Genomic DNA, 20589 nt, shown 5'->3' with positions numbered 1-20589 from the left:
GACAGTGCTAACCACCCTGTGCATGTAATTTTTGTTCTATTAAATTATCCAAGTATTTACAGTCAGAGTTCAAAGAAAATAATCATTCAACTGACACAAATCAAACATTATTTGAATTTTTTTTCAAAAAGTCAATTTTCCTTCTCTCCAAACACTTGGGGTTATCAGCAGTATGGAAACCTGTTTCCACCACTTAAAAAAAAAAAAAAGTATCCATAATTTGAAATTTTGAGTTGGCACTGCCAATCAGTAATCTACGTGAATGATGTAATTTCCTTGTTACCCGGAAGCTGAAGCCCTCAGCTACAAATGCTACAGCTAAGCTACCAGTATTACAGCCAGTCATGAACGCACAAATTGATGAATATTTTCAACATGGCTTCACAAATGATGAAATCCTTGTGTTATTAGCTGAATCACATGGTGTTACTATCAGTAAACGTGCTCTCGAAATCGCCAATTTGTTGCGATGCGGTTTTGAGTGAGCATTCCTCTGCGCCATATTCTTCCTAACAAGACAATGACGTCATTCACATAGATTTTTTTTTTTTCTTGTTAGTGGCGTAAACGGGCTTCCATACACCAGTGATGATTTCTTTTTTTATTCTTTACATTATTTTTCACTGTTTGAGCTACTACTGGGGGCCTGCATAAATGCTTGTTTTGTTTTGAGAAATATCTGAAAATTTGAATAAAATTTGACTTACATTTAGACTGAAATGTGGCAACTTCAAGTTGTATCCATCATTGTGTTCAATTTTAAAAGCATTTTACATTTTAGTGTTTTTTTTAGTGCAATATTATATTCATGGTATGATTCATATGGTCTTGTGGTGTAAAATCAATAATAAAGCTTTGTATGCTTTGTTTCTGCCATTAATTAGAACTGCTTCTTTAAAAAAAAAAAAAAAAAAAAAAAACAACCTTTCTCAAACATCAGTTTGTCTCACTCTGATTGATCTGCTTTGTTTGTCTGTCTGGAATTTGTAACCATGAACCCACCATTGCTTGCTATTTGCTTTTATGTGACCCATGCTCAGGTCCTCTTATCTGAACCTAGACAGTTACAACTGAGAAAATTCAGCAACAGCTCTGGACAAATTCAGACCAGCAGAGACACCATGATAAAAAGTCTGTTGTTTTTGCTGTTGGTGGCTGTAGCGAACGCTAAACGCTTCCAGCGCTGTGAATGGGCCCACAAGTTGAAGGATAGTGGAATGGACGGCTACCGCAATATCAGTTTGGCTGACTGTGAGTATGACCTGTTAGACTGCCTGGTCTCACACACAAGAGCTAAATGACTTCACATGTAAATCCCATGTTAGGCACTTTACGATCAGCTTGTTATACTTGTTACAGCTTGTTACTTTATGTTACGATCAGTCTGTTGCAAAAACACATCATTTGTTCCCATTTCTTTGGTTGAATTTACAAAAATGCCAGAGATGACCCAATTAGACAGGCATAAAATTGAATTTAGTTGTATCATCTAACATTTGCTGACGACCCATCAGCATTGGTCTCAGTGGAAGAGTTGCTGCCACACACAAAACAATTTTTAGAAAGTAAAGCAGGGGAAAAGGCAAAGAGATGCCAAATTATACAAAAACTGGCCTGAAAAGACGTGAAAACAATAATTTCCATCAGTTTTCCTCAACAAACTTTTTTCCTAAAAAGAAAAAAAAAAAAAACGATAACTAAATATAAATGTCAGAAGAAAATTGTGTATATCTTATCAGCTACATGAAATGTGCTCTTTTAGGATCACTGAGCAAATGTCTACGTGACTTTTCACCTAATAACTTTTGTGATGATAAACTTGTTTACCAATTAGCAGCTTCCTCTTTTCTAGAACATACAGATAGAAAAGGGGAACCTCAGCTCTGAGTTCTAAGAATAACTTTGTTATCTTTGTGCACAGACGCACACACAGACACACAGAAAAGTATAAATAAAGCACGCAGACAGTGATGAGACGCAGGTCGTGCGTCCATGACTGCCCTCGCGAGTGAAAGAATCTGCAGTGTTTGTGTTTTCTAACTCAGGGGTCTTAGCTGAAGAACTACGGGGTGATTTAAAGAAATCCCCTATCAATAAACTAATGAAGGAGGACAAAAACTGCGATGAAATGTATTGACACCTTTGTCATCGAATGAAAATGAGATTTAAAAAAAATCTTGGAGATATTAAGCAGAACTAATTAAGTTGCATAGAAGTGCGGGACAAGCTTGGAAGTGATCCAATCAGAAGCAATTTCCTTGTGCAGCAAGGTTAGACCAGTGACAGTTTAAAAGTATTTTCATTGGGTTAGACGTGAACGATTGAGCTGCCCCTGGAAATGGAACAGGTTTGGAGGCGGTTTTAAGGCATCCGTAAAACATGGTAGAGACTTTGTCATGTTTGATGGTACTTTTCAGCATTCATGACTCCATCCATTTTGACAAACTCTCCAACACCACTGTCCTCAGAGTTTAATCTGCCATTAAATACCATCTGGAAGAACTCTGATTGGTAAGGCTTCAGTTTTCAGCATGATAATAATCCCAAACAAACTGCCATTGCAGTGAAAGTGTACCTAGTTAGAAAAAAAACAGTGGAACACTATTAGTTTGCTCCTCAAATATGATAAAAAATTTGATTCTGATGAGAAAAGTGGATAAATGATAAAGTGTTGGTTTTAATACCTGACGTTTAGATTTCAGGAGTCCATGTCTCCTGTTTTGTCTGCAGGGGTTTGCCTGACCAAATGGGAGTCAGGCTACGACACCATGAAGACCCACCACAACAACGATGGATCCACTGATTTTGGCATCTTTCAGATTAATAATCGCTGGTGGTGCAATGACAAAATCATGTCTTTCAGAAATGGATGCCAAATCAATTGCAAGGGTCAGTGATGAGCCAGGTCTTGTTGTGATCTGAATAACACCAAGGTTTAAGATTTGTTCATGCAATGAAAAGGGGTTGTTAGACCTTCATCCAAACAAAGAACCTAAAGATCCGCATTAAAAGCAATATTACTGAGAAAATCACATCTTCTATCAGTTATTATGCAAAGGTTATACTGGTCCAGCCCACTAGAGATAAAATTAAAGTTTTTCTTTGTACTTCACTGTTTTCCAAGCTTATACTGTTTTACCTTAAGCACCACATCTTAATTGCCATCATGTATTTACTTTTTTTAATCACAGACCTTTTAAGTGATGATGTCACCGTGGCAATCAACTGTGCCAAACGTGTTGTTAAAGACCCCCAAGGCATCGCAGCCTGGTAAGAATGGATGATGTGATTCTAAAAACTGATGGTCCTGCTTTTTTCTGGGTAGACAGTCACTTGTGAAGAGATTAACTTTGTGTCTGGTTTCAGGTATGGATGGCGTAGTCACTGTCAAGGTCGTGATCTCACACCCTATTTGGATGGATGCGGTTTTGAATCAACACACAGAAACAGGAGGGTGTCATCGGCATAATAAAATGTCCCCATTGTCTTCTAAAACATTCAAACTGTTTCCATATTTGAGCTTATAGAAGTAAAATATACTTAGTTACTTAAACCAATAAATTCAGTTTAAATCTTGACTTTCAGTTTGTGTGGCTTATCATTTCTAAGATTAGAATTATGTAAATTTTTTTGCATTACATTGTTCTCCTAACTCTTTACAATTAGGTAGTCTTATTCTAGGCTAGTATTACAGGCTGGAAAATTAGCCTTATGAAAATTTAAGTACAGTAGCTTCAGTAGCTTGAAATAATCATTTTCTACGTGACTCTCAGTCTCTTGCATTGTTGTGGAGAAATTTTGGCCCTCTCTTCTTCACAACATTGCTTCAGTTTATTGAGGTTTGTGGATATTCATTTATGCACTTAAGGTCCCGCCACAGCATTTGAATCAGGTTGCTGTCTGGACTTTATCCTGGGCGGTGTAACATGTTAATTCTTTTCTTTTTCAGTCATTCTGTTATAGACTGGGTCAAAGGAGTTCAGGGTTAATTCAATGGCTGTAAGTTGCCCATGTACTGTGGCTGCAAAACAACCCCAAATCATTATGCCGTCTATCACCGTAATTCACACTTTGTATTAAGTGTTTGCACCCATAGCTGGACTGGCCATCGGGCATACTGGGTGGGCCGATGGTGATTTTTCGTTTTTATGGGCCGATGGGTTTTGTTTTTTGTTTTTTTTGTTTTTTTTCCGTAACGGTATAAACACTGAAAGGTGGTGGATTGGCCAGATGCTGGGAGGTGTGTAAAAATAACTCAATTGTTTGGTGGTGGCTATTGCGGAGCTTCCACAGATTCAGTAACATTAGCAAGTGGTGGAGGCCAGCAGATGCAACACGCTGGCAGGTGGATGACGGTGACGGAAAGGCAGGAAGTGCAGAGACCCGAGGCGGTGAACTGAACTTCAGGTAAGAAGTTATTACCTGCAGTCTATCTGGGTCAGATATAAACCAAGTTTAGGCGGAGTTTATTTTCGTTATGCTGACTTTTTACAGTCAGTTACAATAACTCGTACTGCGTACTAGCTAGCATGACGGAGTTTATATACTGCTGGGCGGGTGCTATGATGTTATTGATGTTGAACTTGTTTTATCTTATTTTATTTATAAGGTTATTTATTAGAGTTGCCAACCATCCCGTAAAAAACGGAATCGTCTCGTATTCAGAGAAAATATTGCGCGTTTCGTATTGAGGTGAAAAGGATCACAGTTTGTCCTGGACTTCAGTTGCAATGAAAAAGACACAAAGCTGGAGTTATTCTGTGTCTTTGCTGTCAGCTGCCTCTTCTTCTCTCATTCTCTCCCCTCCCTCTCCTGTTGCTACTTCAATCATGAAACTGATCAATGATCAGCTGATCGGCTTTTCTCTCTTGTTTGTTTATCGCTCACTTTGCGCCACAAAGAGGAAACCGGCGGATGTCGCACTAAACAACAGCAGTACGTTTAAGCTTGATCAGCTGCTGTTAGAATTTATTTTATATTAATTTCTAGTATCAGCTGATGTTTGCTGGAGCCACAGCTGTAAAGCTGCTGGTCATGATATCAGTTTGGTTATCTGGTGAGAGGGAAACATGCAGATGAAACCAGGAGATGTCCTTACTGAATCAGAGCTGAACAGGTGATGGAGAAACAGGTTTACCTTTTAGGTGACATGAATGAGTTGAAGGGAAGTTATGAACTGTTTCTGAGAGACAAATAACACCAGGATCCTTTTCTACGTAGCTGACAGCTGGTAACTGTGCAGGGGCGGGTCTGGCAAAGTTTTGCCAGGGGGCCAGGTAGGGCATTAACAGGGAAAGGGGGGCACAAAGAAAAACTTTTCTTTCTTATTCTCATTTAAATTAATTATCTGAATCTTACAACCAAAGTTTTCATCTGATGTAAAATGTATAGAAATCCATTTTTGTACATAGTAATTTTTTTTTCAGGGTCCCATCATAATTTCTTCAGAAGTAAGTACTGTATATGATGCCAGAATTGTCTCACATTTTATAGATTCTGTACCAGTACTGTGTGTAAAATGCCATCAAAAAGTCAATTAAGTTTTATTCTTTCTCACCTGTCTTTCTATCTCCTTTCACTTTTTAAAGGTTGCCATGTTAGAAAAAATATTTTGCCCTGCCATGCTGTTTATTGATGTGGCAAATGAATGGTTTGTGAAAATATATCTAAATCTGTCATTAGTAATCAGTAATGATCATGTCTCACCTCTAGTCTTCTCTGTCTTAATTTCAGGTTTTCACCATGTGTTGTAGATAGTTCAGGAGGTTAACTCGACCAAGCAGTATACTTTCGGGTACTGTTTAGAATACCAGAATAGGGAGGATGGTGTAGGTTTAAGTTTATTAGACTGATACATATATACCAACAAGAAAGTGTACAGCGTTTGTTTTCATTCAAAGGCTTTATGGTTTTTCCTATAATACCTGTTGGGCCGGTCTCTAGTCAAAATGCCCGGGCTGATTTTTTTGTCCCAGTCCAGCCCTGTTTGCACCAATGTGCTATGTTTAGTTTTCATCAAATGTGGTATTATGGCCAAACATCTCCACATCTCATCTGTCCAAAGAGCATTGTTCCAAAAGTCTCATAGATGATTCACATGCAGCTTGGCAAGCCTAAGTTGTGCTGCCATGTTCTTTTTAGAGAGAATGGGCTTTTTGCACTTTCTGACCTTGGGATGAATTTAGTGTCTTTAATGTCTACTACTGGGGATGCTACAGACCAGCAATGTGCAAAAACTTTTGCTTTGACAGAGGTGCTCACACTTGCTGATAAACAATTTGTGGATTTGATTATTTGGACCTTGCTGCTGCTTACTATCAAAATTCCAGTAAGAGTGCATTACCGGACAGGACTGTATTCTTAAAGAACCTTATGACTGACATGTCGCTACCATGCAAGTGTCCTTGGATTTTCCATCAGATTCACCCCCATCTGGTTTAAAAAAAACTAAGATAGTGACCCAAAAAAAAGCTCAGTTTGATGGTTCAAAACCAGATTTCCCAAACCTATAGTGGAATAATTCCTTCTTTTCCATCTACAATCTGCAGATGCAGTCTTGCCGTTTCAACCAATCTGCTTTTCAAAAGTTTTTTATTGTTGCAGTAAAAGTCATTCAAAAGATGAATCCCTAACAAGGAAATAGCAGTTTCACAGTGCTGAAGAATAAACCCAGAGTATTTTAAACATGTGACAGCCAGTTAGCATGTATTGAAAACCACATTGGCTTCACTCATTTCAGAAATGCTTGATTAACAAATACACATGACACTGAATTTATCATGTTGTTTATGTCAAAGTTGTGTAGCTGAAGGAGATTTGGGCACCTTGAGAACACTAATGTTGTGATTGGGCACTATGCAAACAAAACTGAATTGAACTGAATTGGAATGGATGGATAATTAAAAAACATAATAGGCCAAAAGACTTTTGAATTTTTTTTAATGCACTCTGCTGCTGCTCATTTGCTTTCCCATAAAGTACACTTAGGCTTTGTGTGATGTGATGGAAACAATCAGATGTGACATCCAGAAATAACCAGAACAAATGACGACTGCACAAACACGCACACACAAGCTTGTGTTTGTATTGATATAATGGATTCTCTAACCCCTAACCCTATATCCTTAAAGCCGCTCTCATGAATATTCATACATTAAAAACGCAAACAATTAATTTGTGTACGTGAAAGGGGTCGCTTGTGGTGACAAATACCCTGATAATTATGCTCTGCAGCTCTCCTCAGCGCTGGAGCCTTTTTCTTCTGCTTGTTATTAATTTTATCTTTTTGTTGCTTTAATTCCAGAGGAAACAGCTGGTTAAAGTCTGAAAATGCTGATGAACCCACTGCACGGTCATAGATTCAGTTTTATGTTCAGATTCATGAAATGTGCAACATGAAAGCTGCAGCTTCTCTCCTGTTTATCTTCACACTTCTGACTGTTAACATGCAAGAGGAGGAGGGTGACATTTTAAAAACAGGACTCAATCAAGTACTTTTATCCACAAACGGTGCAGAATGTTTTTTTTTTTTTTTTTTTCCCCATCCATCCATCCATGCATCTTCTTCCACTTATCCGGGGCCGGGTCGCGGGAGCAGCAGCTTAAGCAGGGAAGCCCAGACTTCTCTCTCCCCGGCCACTTCCTCCAGCTTGTCTGGGAGAACAACAAGGTGTTCCCAGGCTGGCCGAGAGATATAATCTCTCCAGCATGTCCTGGGTCTGCCCCGGGTCTCCTCCCATCGGGACATGCCTGGAACACCTCACCCAGAGGCATCGTTATCAGATGCCCGAACCACCTCAACTGGCTCCTTTCGGTGTGGAGGAGCAGCAGCTCTTCTCTGGCCAAACTCCTCGCCCTTTGGAGGAAGCCCATATCTGCCACTTGTATCGACGATCTCGTTCTTTCGGTCACTACCCACAGCTCTTGACCACAGGTGAGGGTAGGCACGTAGATTGACCAATAAATTGAGAGCTTTGCTTATACACTCAGCTCTCTCTTCAACACGATGGACCGGTATAGCGTCCGCATCACTGCAGCTGCAGCATCAATCCATCTGTCGATCTCCCGCTCCCTTCTCCCGTCACTCGTAAACAAGACCCTGAGATAGTTGAACTTCTCCACTTGGGGCAGGAACTCGTCCCTGACTCGGAGTGGGCACTCCACCCTTTTACGGCTGAGGACCATGGCCTCAGATTTGGAAGTGCTAATTCTCATTCCCATCGCTTCACACTCGGCTGCAAACTGCTCCAGTGCAAGCCATCACCTGATGAAGCCAACAGAACCACAACATCCACAAAAAGATGAGACGAGATTCTGAGACAACCTAAGTGAAAGCCTTCTGCCACTTGGCTACGCCTAGAAATTCTGTTCTTAAAAATTACCAACAGAATCGATGACAAAGGGAACTCCGAATTCCTCCCACACCAGGGTTTTTGCTTCAGCCATTGCCCAAGCCGCGTTTCGCTTGGCCTGTCGGTACCTATCAACTGCCTCTGGAGTCCCACAGGCTAACCAAGCCCAATAGGCCTCCTTCTTCAGCCTGGTGGCTCCCTTCACCTTTGGTGTCCACCATTTGGTTCGGGGGTTACCACCACAACAGGCACCAACCACCTTGTGGCTGCAGCTCAATGCAGTGCCTTTGGCATTGGAGTTGCTGAACATGGTCCATTCAGACTCAATGTCCCCAGTCTCCCTCGGAATGCTGTTGAAGCTCTGCCGGAGGTGTGCATTGAAGATCTCGTGAACCAGGGCCTCTGCCAGGTGTTCCCAGTGCACACACACTATACGTTTGGGTGCACCAAGTCTGTCCAGCATCCTCCCCCGCTACCGGATCCTGACAGCTCAGTCCCTCTCTTTACTCAAGTGTCCAGAACATATGGCCGCAGGTCTGGTGATATGATTAGAAAATTGATCACCGACCTGCAGCCTAGGGTGTCTGGTTGCCATGTGCACTTATGGACTCTCTTATGTTCAAACATGGCATTCGTTATGGACAAACTGTGGTTTGCACAGAAGTCCAACAACAAAACACTGTGGATCCGGGAGGCCGTTCCTCCCAATCAAGCCCCTCCAGGTCTCACTGTCGTTGCCCACATAAGCATAGAAGTCTCCCAGTAGGAAAACGGAGTCCCCGGGTGGAGCACTCTCAAGCACCCCACCCAGGGACTCCAAGAAGGCTGGGTACTCTGAACCGCCACTCGATGCATAAGCGCAGATGACAGTCAGGACCCGTTCCCCAACCCGAAGGCACAGGGAACAAAACTCTCGTCCACCGGGAGAAACCCCAACAGGCAGCAAGCCAAAGGAATACTAGGATACTAGGATAATAGATTTTCCACTTGTAAAGAGTTAAAAAATTCATATCTGATATATGGAAAGGTCAGTGATGATTTGAATCATTTTGAGGCTCTCACCAGAGACCAGAGTACCTTTATGGAACAGATATTTATACTACTAGGATGTGCTGTAGGTATGAACATGAGACCAGACATTCACAGCACACAGCATTTCCCTCTCAAAAATGAAACATAGAAAAAGCTTAACACATCCAAAGAGGATGTGTTAAGCTTTTTCTATTTATGATATGAAGTTTTCATGCTCTCATATTCTTAGAGAGCCCCCTCAAAGACAGAGTTTTCACAACCTCTCACCATTGGCTGAAAACGGCCATGCTGTAAGCATCTCTGACTGAAGTGTTCTTGTGCCTGAATAGAAGCAAAAGTCTGCAGCTACACATGTAGGAAGCTTTCACAGCAGCAGCACAGTAATGCTCATGGTTTTAAAGTGGCATGCTCACGGTTGTAAAGTTTGAGCATAAATCCAGATTTATCACCTGAAATCATCATTACCGGTGCTGCTTCCTGCCTCCAGTCAAACCTCAGCGGCTGTTTTCTCATGCGGAGCACGGACAGAGCTGCTGTTACAGGATGGAAGCAGGAATCCCTGAACGAGGCAGAGGGAGAGAGGAGCATCTGGCACCGAAGCAGGATTTTAAATGTGTGGTTGCAGTGATCAGAAACCGGCATCATGGAGCCATTAGCAGATGCAAATGAGAGCAGAACTGGCAGGCTGGTTTGTCTCACTCCATCTTTAACACACAAACACCACGCACACCAATACAATCACACACAGACTCCAACATCTGGACTGGGAGCAGTTTGTGCCAAATGTCTGACAGAACAAACTACCCGCTGATTACTTAACTTTTCTTTGAGCTTCAACAATGACTTCTCATCCCAGGTTTTTCTCATCATATTATTTCCAGAAGCCTCCTGGTGGCTGTACCTTGATTTACCTGCCACAGCAATAAGCACCAAGAGATAAAGGCCCCAGATCTGCTAACTCCATACTGTGAAATTAGAGGGATGGCACTAAAATCTACTTGTATAGGTTTATGCCTTTGGTATACACCAAAAACCGCCTACAGCTAAAGTGAAATAAAACTTTCAGAAACTTTTTTTAAAATCAGATTCCACATTGTTAATTCAGAAGTTGATATAAATCCCTTTGGCAGTAATTACAGCTTTCAGTCTTCTTGGGAACGTCTCTGCTGGCTTTGCACAGCGGGATTTACAGAGGTTTATCCCATCCTTCTTTGCAGATCCTTTCAGAGAAGGAGATTTTCATGTGAGACCAGGTGTGTGACCATTCAGGCAAAACAAATGTTTAGATGCTAGGCGAAAATACCACTTCATGTCAAGAAGGGGGAGGTCTGCACAATGTTATTAACTGTAAACCTTCTTCAGCTCCCTTCATTTCCAGATATCTGACCTATTTATTTGGGGAAACAGCCTCCATGGTCAGAGAAAAACAAAAAGACAAACATGACTCTGAATATAATTATTTATTCCAGTCCAGTCCAGGAAATGTACACATATGTTCTCAGAAGGTATAAAATTTGTCTTTAAATAAGTAATTGTTCCATTTCATATAATTGTAAATTCTCATTATTTCATTAAAACCCCTGAAGCTGACATATGACACCACAAAAGAACCAAAATCATCAAAGAGCAAGAAAATTAAAGTTAGTAGAGTTAGCAAAAGCCGTCCAGCAGTTTGCAACCTGACTTTGGGTCTTTATGAAGGACTTGCTCTTAAGTACATTCTTTTTTTTTTTTAATTTATTTTATCTGCTTTATATTAAAAAGAAAAACTGCAATAAAAGAAATGCTTGTTGTAAAGTTTGCACAGAGAGAGGATTAAAGGCTTTGGTTGCTTCAAGCTGGTTCAGGCTCCACTTATTGCTACTGTAGCCTCCGATGTCAGAGGCCTTGTTGCTGGTATTGTTGTCATTATTGCTGTGGTTGTTGCTCCCACTGTTGCTACTATGACTCTGGAAAAAAAATATTGTTTCCAGATGTTTAGAAATGTCAAGTGCAAAAAAGGTTCCACAACAGGAAGGTTGAAGCAATCATCCACGGAGACAATGGATCAGAACGGGTGATGTTTGGGCTGTGGGAGGTCTGGTTTTTGGTTTTTTGTCTGGATTAAGATGAAGATGGTGATAACCCTGAGGCTGGTGAACAGAGGAACTCTGGAGAGACACAAAGAAAGAAGAGGAGTTACTATGACAGTTCACGTCTGAGTTTGAAGATCTTTAAAAGATGGGCTGTTCTGTCAAGCAACCTTCGAGTTCAGTTTCTATTTGCTTAAACTGTAAAAACTAAAAAAAAAAAATGCGCTTCATAAATTCAAAAAGCATTTAGGTTAAAATTAACTCTACCCCAGCCCTACAGCAGGCTTGACCAGGGGGCCAGGCCCTTTCTGTTAGGCGCCTTTCTGCCTGAAATAGAGATTTTTAGATCATTAGTCTATATGTCATGTTATATGTCTAATATCTTTCTTTAAAATCGCACATTTTATAACCTGTAGTGAGCAACGCTCAATCAGTGAACTGACTGATGTGCCTCATTAAATGTTTATGTGAGAGTGCACAGAGACCAGAAGCCTGGATTAAATGAAGAAAAAAAAAAAAGTTACCACCACTGTACTAGTCCTTTTCTGTGACTGGGGCTTTAATGTTTGTATAGTCAGCAAACACAAAGAATTTATTGCTCAGCACACTCACTGATCCTGAGATTAAAACTTTTGGATCATGGTGTTTCTTAACCTACATTTTTACTTGTGGTTACATGAGATAAGCCTATTTTACTTTTTGAGATAATCAGGCCTCCTTTGTCCATCTTTTTGCATGACAAGACAATGCTCTTGGGAAAAGGGAAGATATTTTTAATTTTGGAATTAGTGTTTGAGTTTGGTTGGGATTATTTAGAAAAACTGTCCGAAAAAATATTTAAAAAGCTGCAACTTTTGTGTAGGCATTAATGAAGTGCATGCAAGCACTGATATCTTCCCAACAAATAGATTGTGAGGCTCTGTGGAGACCTCTGAATAAAACTCTGCCTCCCACTTCCTTCTTTATAAACCCCAAATTGACTCATTAAGTTCATCTTAATAAAATCCCACAAACTAACTGCTGTGTTTCTCCCTCCTTCTGCAGAATAATAAACATTCGCCTCTGGACACATTGAAATATCCAATTAATGCACTGAGCTTCCATGTTAATCATTAGCTCCTCCATTAACCCCTCCCCACCTTCTCCTCCTCCTCCCTGCTACATTAACGAGGAGGGTGGAGCTACAATTAGGACCGCTTGTCTGCGGAGGCCTTTTGCCTGTACAGAAAACATTTTAATTATATGTAAAACATCAGAGTGAAGCGTTCGCTCAGCAGGAGAGCAGGGGTGATATCACACACTTCATATGTTCTGCTCCTCCTCCTCCTCCTCAGCCTCCCCGTCCTCCTCAGCTTAACAAAGAAGTTTGAGCACACTGCTGACCACTAAGTTTTCAATTTTCCCAATGTGCCATTCTGAATCCCCGTTTTTCTAATACTGAACAAAATCCATTTTTATTCTCATTCTTGATCTTTCAAATGTCTAATTAAGCCATTGTTAATCCATCATTGTGGCATTTTCAAATCCTTCCTCCTTCATTTCCTTTCCATTTTCCACCATAAATCTCTTTTGAATCCATCATCCTGCCGCTTTGAACCCCTATTGATGCTTTCACTTTGCCACTTTGAGCTCTAACTTTAGTCATCCTTTTTAATTATCATCCTGAATTATTTATTTGCCATTGTAGTCGCCCTCTGTACCTTCTGTTTTAAATATTTAATTGTGCCATTTGATTCCCTCCTTCATGCAATTTGTCATTCATTCAGGCTTGTTTGAGTCCTCCCTTGTTTATATACGGAATCACCCCGTTCTTTCAGTTCTCAGCCCTATACTGGTCTCACTTTTCCATTTAAGCTTACTTTTCCATTTAATTTAATGATTAATTTGATTACATTGGATTACATTTTTCTCTATTTGAACTGGTAATATGCCATTTAGAATCCCACCTTCTTCACATTTTAGATGTTTCTATTGTATTCAATCCAATTTCTTTCTCAGTTGTTTTTTTTTTTCACAGTGCAATCATTGGTTTCTAATGATTTTGAATCATCTGTTTTATGATGAGCCTACTTAAAAAGGTTCATTGTGCCATTCAGAATCCTTCCTTCATCTCACTTTGAGTCAATCCACCTGAAATACTCAACCTCTGTATTTGTATTTTTATTGTGCTGTTCTGAATCCCTACTTTGTATTTCTTTTCAACACTAATGTATATGTTGACGAATCCTTCATTAGCTGACTTTGAATGTCTCATCACAACATTTATAATCCCCTCTAGGGATGGGTACCGGTATCCGGTGCCATTATGACATATTATGATTTATCTGCATTAAATCTGTATTCTTTTGTTGGTTTGTTATTGTTGTTTATCTTTTTAGTCTTTTTTTTCATCCCCAGTTTCTACTTCTTTTGAATCATTGATTACATGATGACAAATCCTTTGAATGACTTGCTAGGGGATTCAACGGAGGCTAACAGACTGCCTCCTTCATTCTGATTTTGGTTCACTTTACCTGTAACTGAACCTACAACCCCACAGTTAAACATTTTTATTTTTAGACCCTTCCTGTGCCATCGTGCATCCTTCAGATTTGCTAGTGTTGCCAAATCCAGACTTAATGATGAACTCTTTGTTGTGCTGTGTTAGTGTTTCTTTGTTTTACTGTTTCAGTATTAATGCATGTGAATGTTTTCTTCCTTCACTGTTTCCATGTTTCGGTCTGATAATCCTCAGCTCACTCTTAATTACTCCCTAATAATTAGAAAATCCTGATAATCTGCTGCTTAATCGAGGCAATTCAGCTAACTGACAGCACACACTCACACACACTCAGCAGTTATCAGCCTCATGAATGGCTTTGAAGCAGATAATTCTCTGTGTCTCAACATGCACTAATTACCAGCAGCTGAAAAATGCTGCAGGAGTCTGAATCAGCTCCTCTGGAAATTACAAGATACACAGCTAATATTCACAGACACACAGAGAGAGAGAGAGAAAGATGCTGGTGTGTGTTTGTATCGGTCACAGTCTTTCCTCAGTCAGCAGTGTGAATCTTTAGTCTCGATCAGATAAAAACGGCAGTCTGCTCATTTTAAAGGGACAGTTCAATATTTAGTGCAGAGTGCAGAAATGCCAATGAGAAATGTTTCATCTCACATAGAAACTCTTACACAGAAAGCCCACAAGACATGAAAAACCAGCGCCACTTTTCAGTCTTTTCAGGCTATGGACAACAGCTCCTAATGCAATGAGACTGACCTGTTAATATTTGGCCAAATCTGGCTAACAGCTGATCATCGAGCTTAAACATAGAAGCACGAAGCTGTGACCACTGACCGAAGGTTTATTAGTTTGAAAAGAATAAAGAATAAAGAGTGAGTTAAACCTAAACCCATCTGTTTGCACAAAAACTGCTTCTTTATTTTGTCACCATCTTTAAATTTCCTGCAGACTAACAGCAGACGCTCTCTTTCTCTCTTCCTAGCAGAGATGCCAGCATGCAGGAAGGAGTCTAAAGTGGGCCTCTTCCCACCTGTATTTACTAGAATTACTTTTTAAGGCTTTTTAAGGTTTTTTGTCAATTTCGATTATTCATATAAAATATACATCTCCACCTAAATCATTCATATTACAATAGATTGAACCACACAATAATGTTTTTTCCTGCACATAAAGAATTTTGTGTGGTACCAGTACTAACGTAACTCACATCAGCACTTCTGGTAATGAAAACTGATGCATTCAAAGAAAAGAACACAGTGCCGTTAGACATGTTTGCCTGCATCGTTCATGGCAGCAGTATTATAATGTGTTATTGCCACCTAGTGTAGCATGTTTCTGAGTAAGCGCAGAATGTAAAGGGTTTCATAAAAGATAGAGAATGGCAGAAGCCAACTCAGCCAGAAAACCAACATAAATAAATTAGCAGGACGCTGCAAATAAGAGTCAGAGCAGCAGGAAGCAAAGCAAACAGTGTGAGAATTCGACAAAGATTTAAAAGGGTTGTTTCAACAGCTCAGAAGCACAAACACACACATACACACAAAAACACACACAGAAAGTGAGAGAGAGAGAGAAGCTGCCCACTGCCCCCTCTCTCTGGTCCAGCTATAAAAACCCATTAGTAATCACTCCTCGACTCTCAGTGGCTCTTTTCGCCCAAATGACTTCCATCCAGCCAATCTGCATAAATCTGCATTAATGGACAATTTTCCCTCCACAGAAAACAAATGTGCTTTAAAAAAAGCCTCCTTATCTGTCAGCTTTTAGAGGAAGCATCAGCACACGCACTCACACAAAGACACACACACATATACATGACTGCAGCCTCTATTAACAACAGATAAATCCCAACAGACATATCATGACACGCTTACAAAAGCAATATAACACGAGTGCCGGACAGAAGAGCGCCATGATGCTGATGCTTCAGCTGCTGTATCCTCCCACAGACTGTACGGGAAACATGCACACGGCCACGGGAACTCCACTTCAGCTTTATGCCCTTCGCCATGTTGGTTTGTTTTCTGGAGCCAGAGGAGCAGTTAGAAGGTCAAGTGCTACGTTAATGGGCAATGCTAGGAACCTTTGGTTAGTAAGGTGACATTTACTGTTTAGACACATGGACTGCAGTACTGGACTTTTCTAGAGGTGCAGGTGAAAACATGGTGTCAGGTTGGACTTTAGCCAGTCTTTAACCTGCAACTCCCTCGCAGAAATGTGTGACGTTGGACTGCACCAGTGCAATAATAATCCAGTTAAGAACAGTCTGCAGGGACCCTGGATGGTTTAAAACATGAACATAGGTACCCTGTCATCACCCAATGGCCTCTGAAGTCTGGCAAACATGTTCATTAATCCAAACTAACTCAGGTGACACCTTCCTCCAACACCAGCAACCAACAGTCAATCAAAGCGGAAACATCCCAAACTTTAAGCTGTGTTTCAGGTGGCAGAGGGGGCCATCATGAAATCACACCAATGTTTAACCAGCCAGGTCTGTTCTCTTCGAGTCTTCTTTGTGGGTAAAAGCCCTACGAGGTCTGAAACTCTGCAGCAAAAACCTTTTCATTCTGAAAACAGCCTCTGGTCTGCTGCGCCGTCCCGTTGCCACGGCGACCTTGACCTGGATAAGCAGCCGGAAAATGGGCGAGATGATGGATGGCTGTGTGAACTTCTGAAAGTAAATGTTTTTTAATCTGGTTTTGTTTACGGGCTCCGCAGAGTGAAACATAGGCAATAACCAAACAAACTGTAATACAACACACGCATTAACCACCGAAACTCACACACGCACACAACCCCACGGCCCATCAATCACACACACGGACACACTGCTGCGCTGCTACATAGCTGAGTTTCAATCAGACGCTGAGAATCTCATCAGCATTCACAACAAGTCTCACACACACACACACACACACACACACACACACACACACACACACACACACACACAAGGTTCTGCATCATTCAAGACATTTAAAGGTTATACATTATTCTATTTATTCCTTGTTCCTGTTTGATTCATGTTGTTTGCTTTGTTTGCTTTTCGATCCTAGGGGTTTGTTTGCCAGGCAGATCACGTGACTTTTATTTACCTATCTTGCATCACAGAGTGAGAGAACTTTTAGAAGCCTCTAGCAGATTTTGCAATATCAGCTGAACAGCTTGGTCCACATTTGCCAGTTTTGTAGTTGCAAACAAACAGAAGAAAGTGCAGTCTGTCACATTGGATGCTGATATAATGTCCTTCATTTCGCCGATCGCCGGATGAAGTCAGGAGTTGTTTTTGTTAGTTAAACATGTAAGTGACAAAGTCTGAAGTCTTGAAATGACTTGATGTCCCAAACATACACATTTTGAAGCTTTGAAATGGAGTAGACAAATCGCTAACATTAGCAAACAAACATCAAAAGTTAAGCTTCTGGAGTGGCTTTCCCAAAGCTCTTTCCTCTGTATTATTGTAGGGTCTTTTCCATATAAAGCATCTTGAGGAGACTTTTGTTGTGATCTGGTGATATGAACTGAACTGTATTGACTTGAATTGATGACAGCCAGGAAAGGATGATATCTAAAAAAAAAAATTAAAAAAAAATTCACCCCATCTACAGGTGACCTTTTCACATGCACTTCTTCACGTGGCCACCAGAGGTTATTAAAAGTTAAGTACACATTGTAACAAGCTGCTCGCAGCAGTGACCTGTGACACTGCTTAAAAATCACTCCACAGAAACTTTATTTCCTGTCTTTCACAGATATTTCACCTCTGGCTCTCCTATTCTGGAAAGCACGTTGAGTTACCATGACTACCAATTAACGTCATCTCTCCAGTCCTATCGGCAGCTCATGTGCACATTGGAGACAGCGTCTTTAACCCATTCATACTCATTTCTCCCATGTCTCACCTGTCTTGTCTTCAGGCCTTCTTCCCCTCGAGCAGCTCTCGGGTGTTTTCGGCGGCCCGCGCCAAACCGTCAGCCATCAGCGCTTCCTCCAGACTCCTCCTGGCCTGGTACACTTTCATTTCCTGCTCCCTGGATGCGCGCGCGCGCACACACACACACACACACACACACACACACACACACACACACACACACACACACACACACACACACACGTCTTTTTCTATTAAGATGTCTTTACTATTACTCCTAGTCCACAGTCTGCTGGTTTCTCCTGACAGTTTTAATTTAATATAAAGACCATTTTTATAAAATACAAACCTGAAGCAACTTTATTAATCAGAGCAAATGTATCAAAGCCTGCAGACTAATCCTGCACCTGAAGCACTAAATCTTAATACAACAATGATGAACAGAAAATATAAATCATAGAAACTGACACCTACATTAAAATGAATAAAATTAGAGTACACAGTTCTGATTTTGTGTGTCAGGTGTGTGTAGCAACAAAAGACTGGTGTCTTCCAGTAGGACTGGCTGATTGGATGCATTTATCAGCCTGCAAGGACTGGTCGAGTCCATCACAGTGTTTTGGTTTTTTTGTCAGTTTTTTGCAATTTCAATAGTTTAATCTTAACCTTGTATTTTGTGTCATGACTGGATATTACAGATGCACATAGCTTTTGGGTATGAAAACTCGAATTATTTTGCCTCAATATGCATCCTTTTTATCAGCCAGCAGGGGGCGACTCACAGAGCTGCAGCTGTGTAGAAGTCTGTGTGAAAATGGCTACAGGTTCACTTGATTTATGAGCACTGCAAGCACTTTCCTGCTGAGTTTATGGTCTCAGTCGCTAGGTCAAGTCTTACTGAACATGACACCAAGTTCATTTTGTAAATTATGGTCCCTGGTGTGGTGTGCTCACATTAAACACGAAGCAGTTACGCTCAAAGTCTATGCAAATCCACTCCAGGTGGCATAAATAATGCAGAAAATTGTAAGACTTCTAGTGAAAAACTGAAAGTAAGTCTGTTCCAGTTGTCGGATATTTAAAAAATGCAAAGTGCTTCTAGGTTTATGGGCTTGGTTATGCATTATTCATACTGAATAAAATGCTTCATCCACTTTCTACATTTTGATCATTCTGGTTCAAAAACAAGAATTATCCAGGACACTTATCCAGAATACTCACTGGCTAATGACTGGCCAATGATTGTTGTGTCATTATCCAATGATCTTCAGTGAAGAAGACAAACTGAGGACATATTTATCACTTTTATATAAAAATACTGTTCTAATTAAATGCATTTGTGCATGTAAACACCAGACTGTAAAACCCATTCTGATGTAATCAAAATGAAGACATTATGTCCCACATGGTCACGGTGATGAATTTCTGGCTGTCCACATACTTTTGCAGATGAATTCTACTCTTGATTGATCCATTAATCAGACTGAGTTTAAAATTCAAAGTTACTTTAAAGCAAACGTGTAAGCCTTTCTCTCTGTGCTGAACCATCCTTTACAGAACACAGACTCAGCCTCATGTGTACATCTGAGTCTGAACTGGATCAAGAAACAAAACACAGTCAATTCAATCCAAAGATGCTTTTCATAGGATAAATAAGACTCTTAATTAAAAACTGAGATTAAAAAAATGAGAAATTGTGTCAAACAGAGGGAGAAAAATATGAATAAGCTTACCAAAATGAAAACGTGAGATTTCGAAAACAGAGCCGTGTGGGCCTGATGTGCCACAGGAGGAAGAGGTGGTGGAAAGATAAGGAAGAGGAGGAGGGAGAGGAAAGGAATGAGAGCAATTTAAGATGACAAGCACATTCAACTGAAGAGAGAGAGGGAGAGAGAGGGAGAAGGAAAGAGAGAAAGAGGAGGTAAGAGGGAGAGAATGGGAAATTAATGGAGGGGAGAGATAAGGAAAGGAATAGGAGGAGGAGAGATGAAGAAAAACAGAGGAGGAGGAGGGGTGGAAATGAAAATGGGATGAAAGATGAAGGTGGGAAAACAAAGGAAGAGAGGGATGAAACATGGGAAGGACGACGCCGATAAAGTAAGGAAGAATGAAACAGTAAAGAAAGGAGAAGCGGATGGAAGAAAAACATCAAGAAATATAAGAAAGGATTACAAGGGGAAAAGGAAAGGAGCACAGAAAAAAATGAATGAAAACAAAATAAGATTAGGAAGGAATGAATGGAAGAGAACAAAGGGAAAGGGAGTAAAAGAGGTGAGAAGAAAATAGGAAGAAAAAGGGGGAGGAGAGAAGATGGGAGGGAAGGATCTCGTGAGGTATTCAAGTGATTCTGCTGTAATGGCTTTGGCCAGCTGTTCTCACCACTGGACACACACACATACACACACATACATATATATATGTACACAGCCAGATGTGTGACCCCACAGTGCCTCCTGCTGTCAGCATGTATTAATTGCATTCGTGCTTTATAGGGACCCTGGTCTGGCAACACAGGAAGCAGCAGCAACAGGATGGTACTGGAGAATCAGCTGCTTCACTTTTTAGATAAATTAGACTATATCAAGCCCACAGGCATTCAAAGCAAATAGGAAATAGGAGCCCTGATGTCCTTATAAATCAAGAAGTCCTGGTGTCCCATCTACGGTTTTGTGTAGGATAAATATGCCCCTGGAAACTGGGCTTAAAACGAAGTCCTTATAGAAGTGTGTCATGTAATTCAAAATCTAAATCTAA

At 40.6% G+C, this 20589-nt stretch overlaps 2 protein-coding genes across 3 annotated transcripts in view; one reads left to right on the top strand and one right to left on the bottom strand.

Annotated features, from left to right (window-relative positions):
• Window positions 1–977: 977 nt before the first annotated feature.
• On the top strand, window positions 978–3578 carry LOC116334131 (lysozyme C). Its single transcript, XM_031757463.2, has 4 exons — window positions 978–1251; window positions 2731–2889; window positions 3192–3270; window positions 3367–3578. Exons 1-4 carry the CDS (start codon window positions 993–995, stop codon window positions 3467–3469), a joined length of 600 nt encoding a protein of 199 aa, XP_031613323.1. The 5' UTR covers window positions 978–992; the 3' UTR covers window positions 3470–3578.
• A 7248-nt stretch (window positions 3579–10826) lies between these two features.
• Window positions 10827–20589, bottom strand: part of mbd2 (methyl-CpG binding domain protein 2) — a 35908-nt gene continuing 26145 nt past the window's right edge. Inside the window, exons 6-7 of one of the 2 annotated variants that reach the window (XM_031757464.2) lie at window positions 17864–17992; window positions 10827–11533 (exon numbers count right to left, since the gene is read on the bottom strand). In XM_031757464.2, the coding sequence (XP_031613324.1) occupies window positions 17875–17992 (118 nt within the window). In that variant the 3' untranslated portion in view covers window positions 10827–11533; window positions 17864–17874. The remainder of the gene's footprint in view (window positions 11534–17863; window positions 17993–20589) is intronic. The other variant, XM_031757467.2, reaches the window with a different exon arrangement.

Source organism: Oreochromis aureus, linkage group 7 (genome assembly GCF_013358895.1).
Source record: "Oreochromis aureus strain Israel breed Guangdong linkage group 7, ZZ_aureus, whole genome shotgun sequence".
Taxonomy (NCBI): domain Eukaryota; kingdom Metazoa; phylum Chordata; class Actinopteri; order Cichliformes; family Cichlidae; genus Oreochromis; species Oreochromis aureus.
This window is presented reverse-complemented; position numbering and strand designations above follow the sequence as displayed.

Bases quoted from the DNA above. Each gene is read 5' to 3' on its own strand.
- LOC116334131 (XM_031757463.2), top strand. From the start codon at position 993: ATGAACCCACCATTGCTTGCTATTTGCTTTTATGTGACCCATGCTCAG. The intron at 1,252-2,730 runs GTGAGTATGACC...TTTTGTCTGCAG, and splicing joins CAATATCAGTTTGGCTGACT to GGGTTTGCCTGACCAAATGG. The intron at 3,271-3,366 runs GTAAGAATGGAT...GTCTGGTTTCAG, and splicing joins CCCCAAGGCATCGCAGCCTG to GTATGGATGGCGTAGTCACT.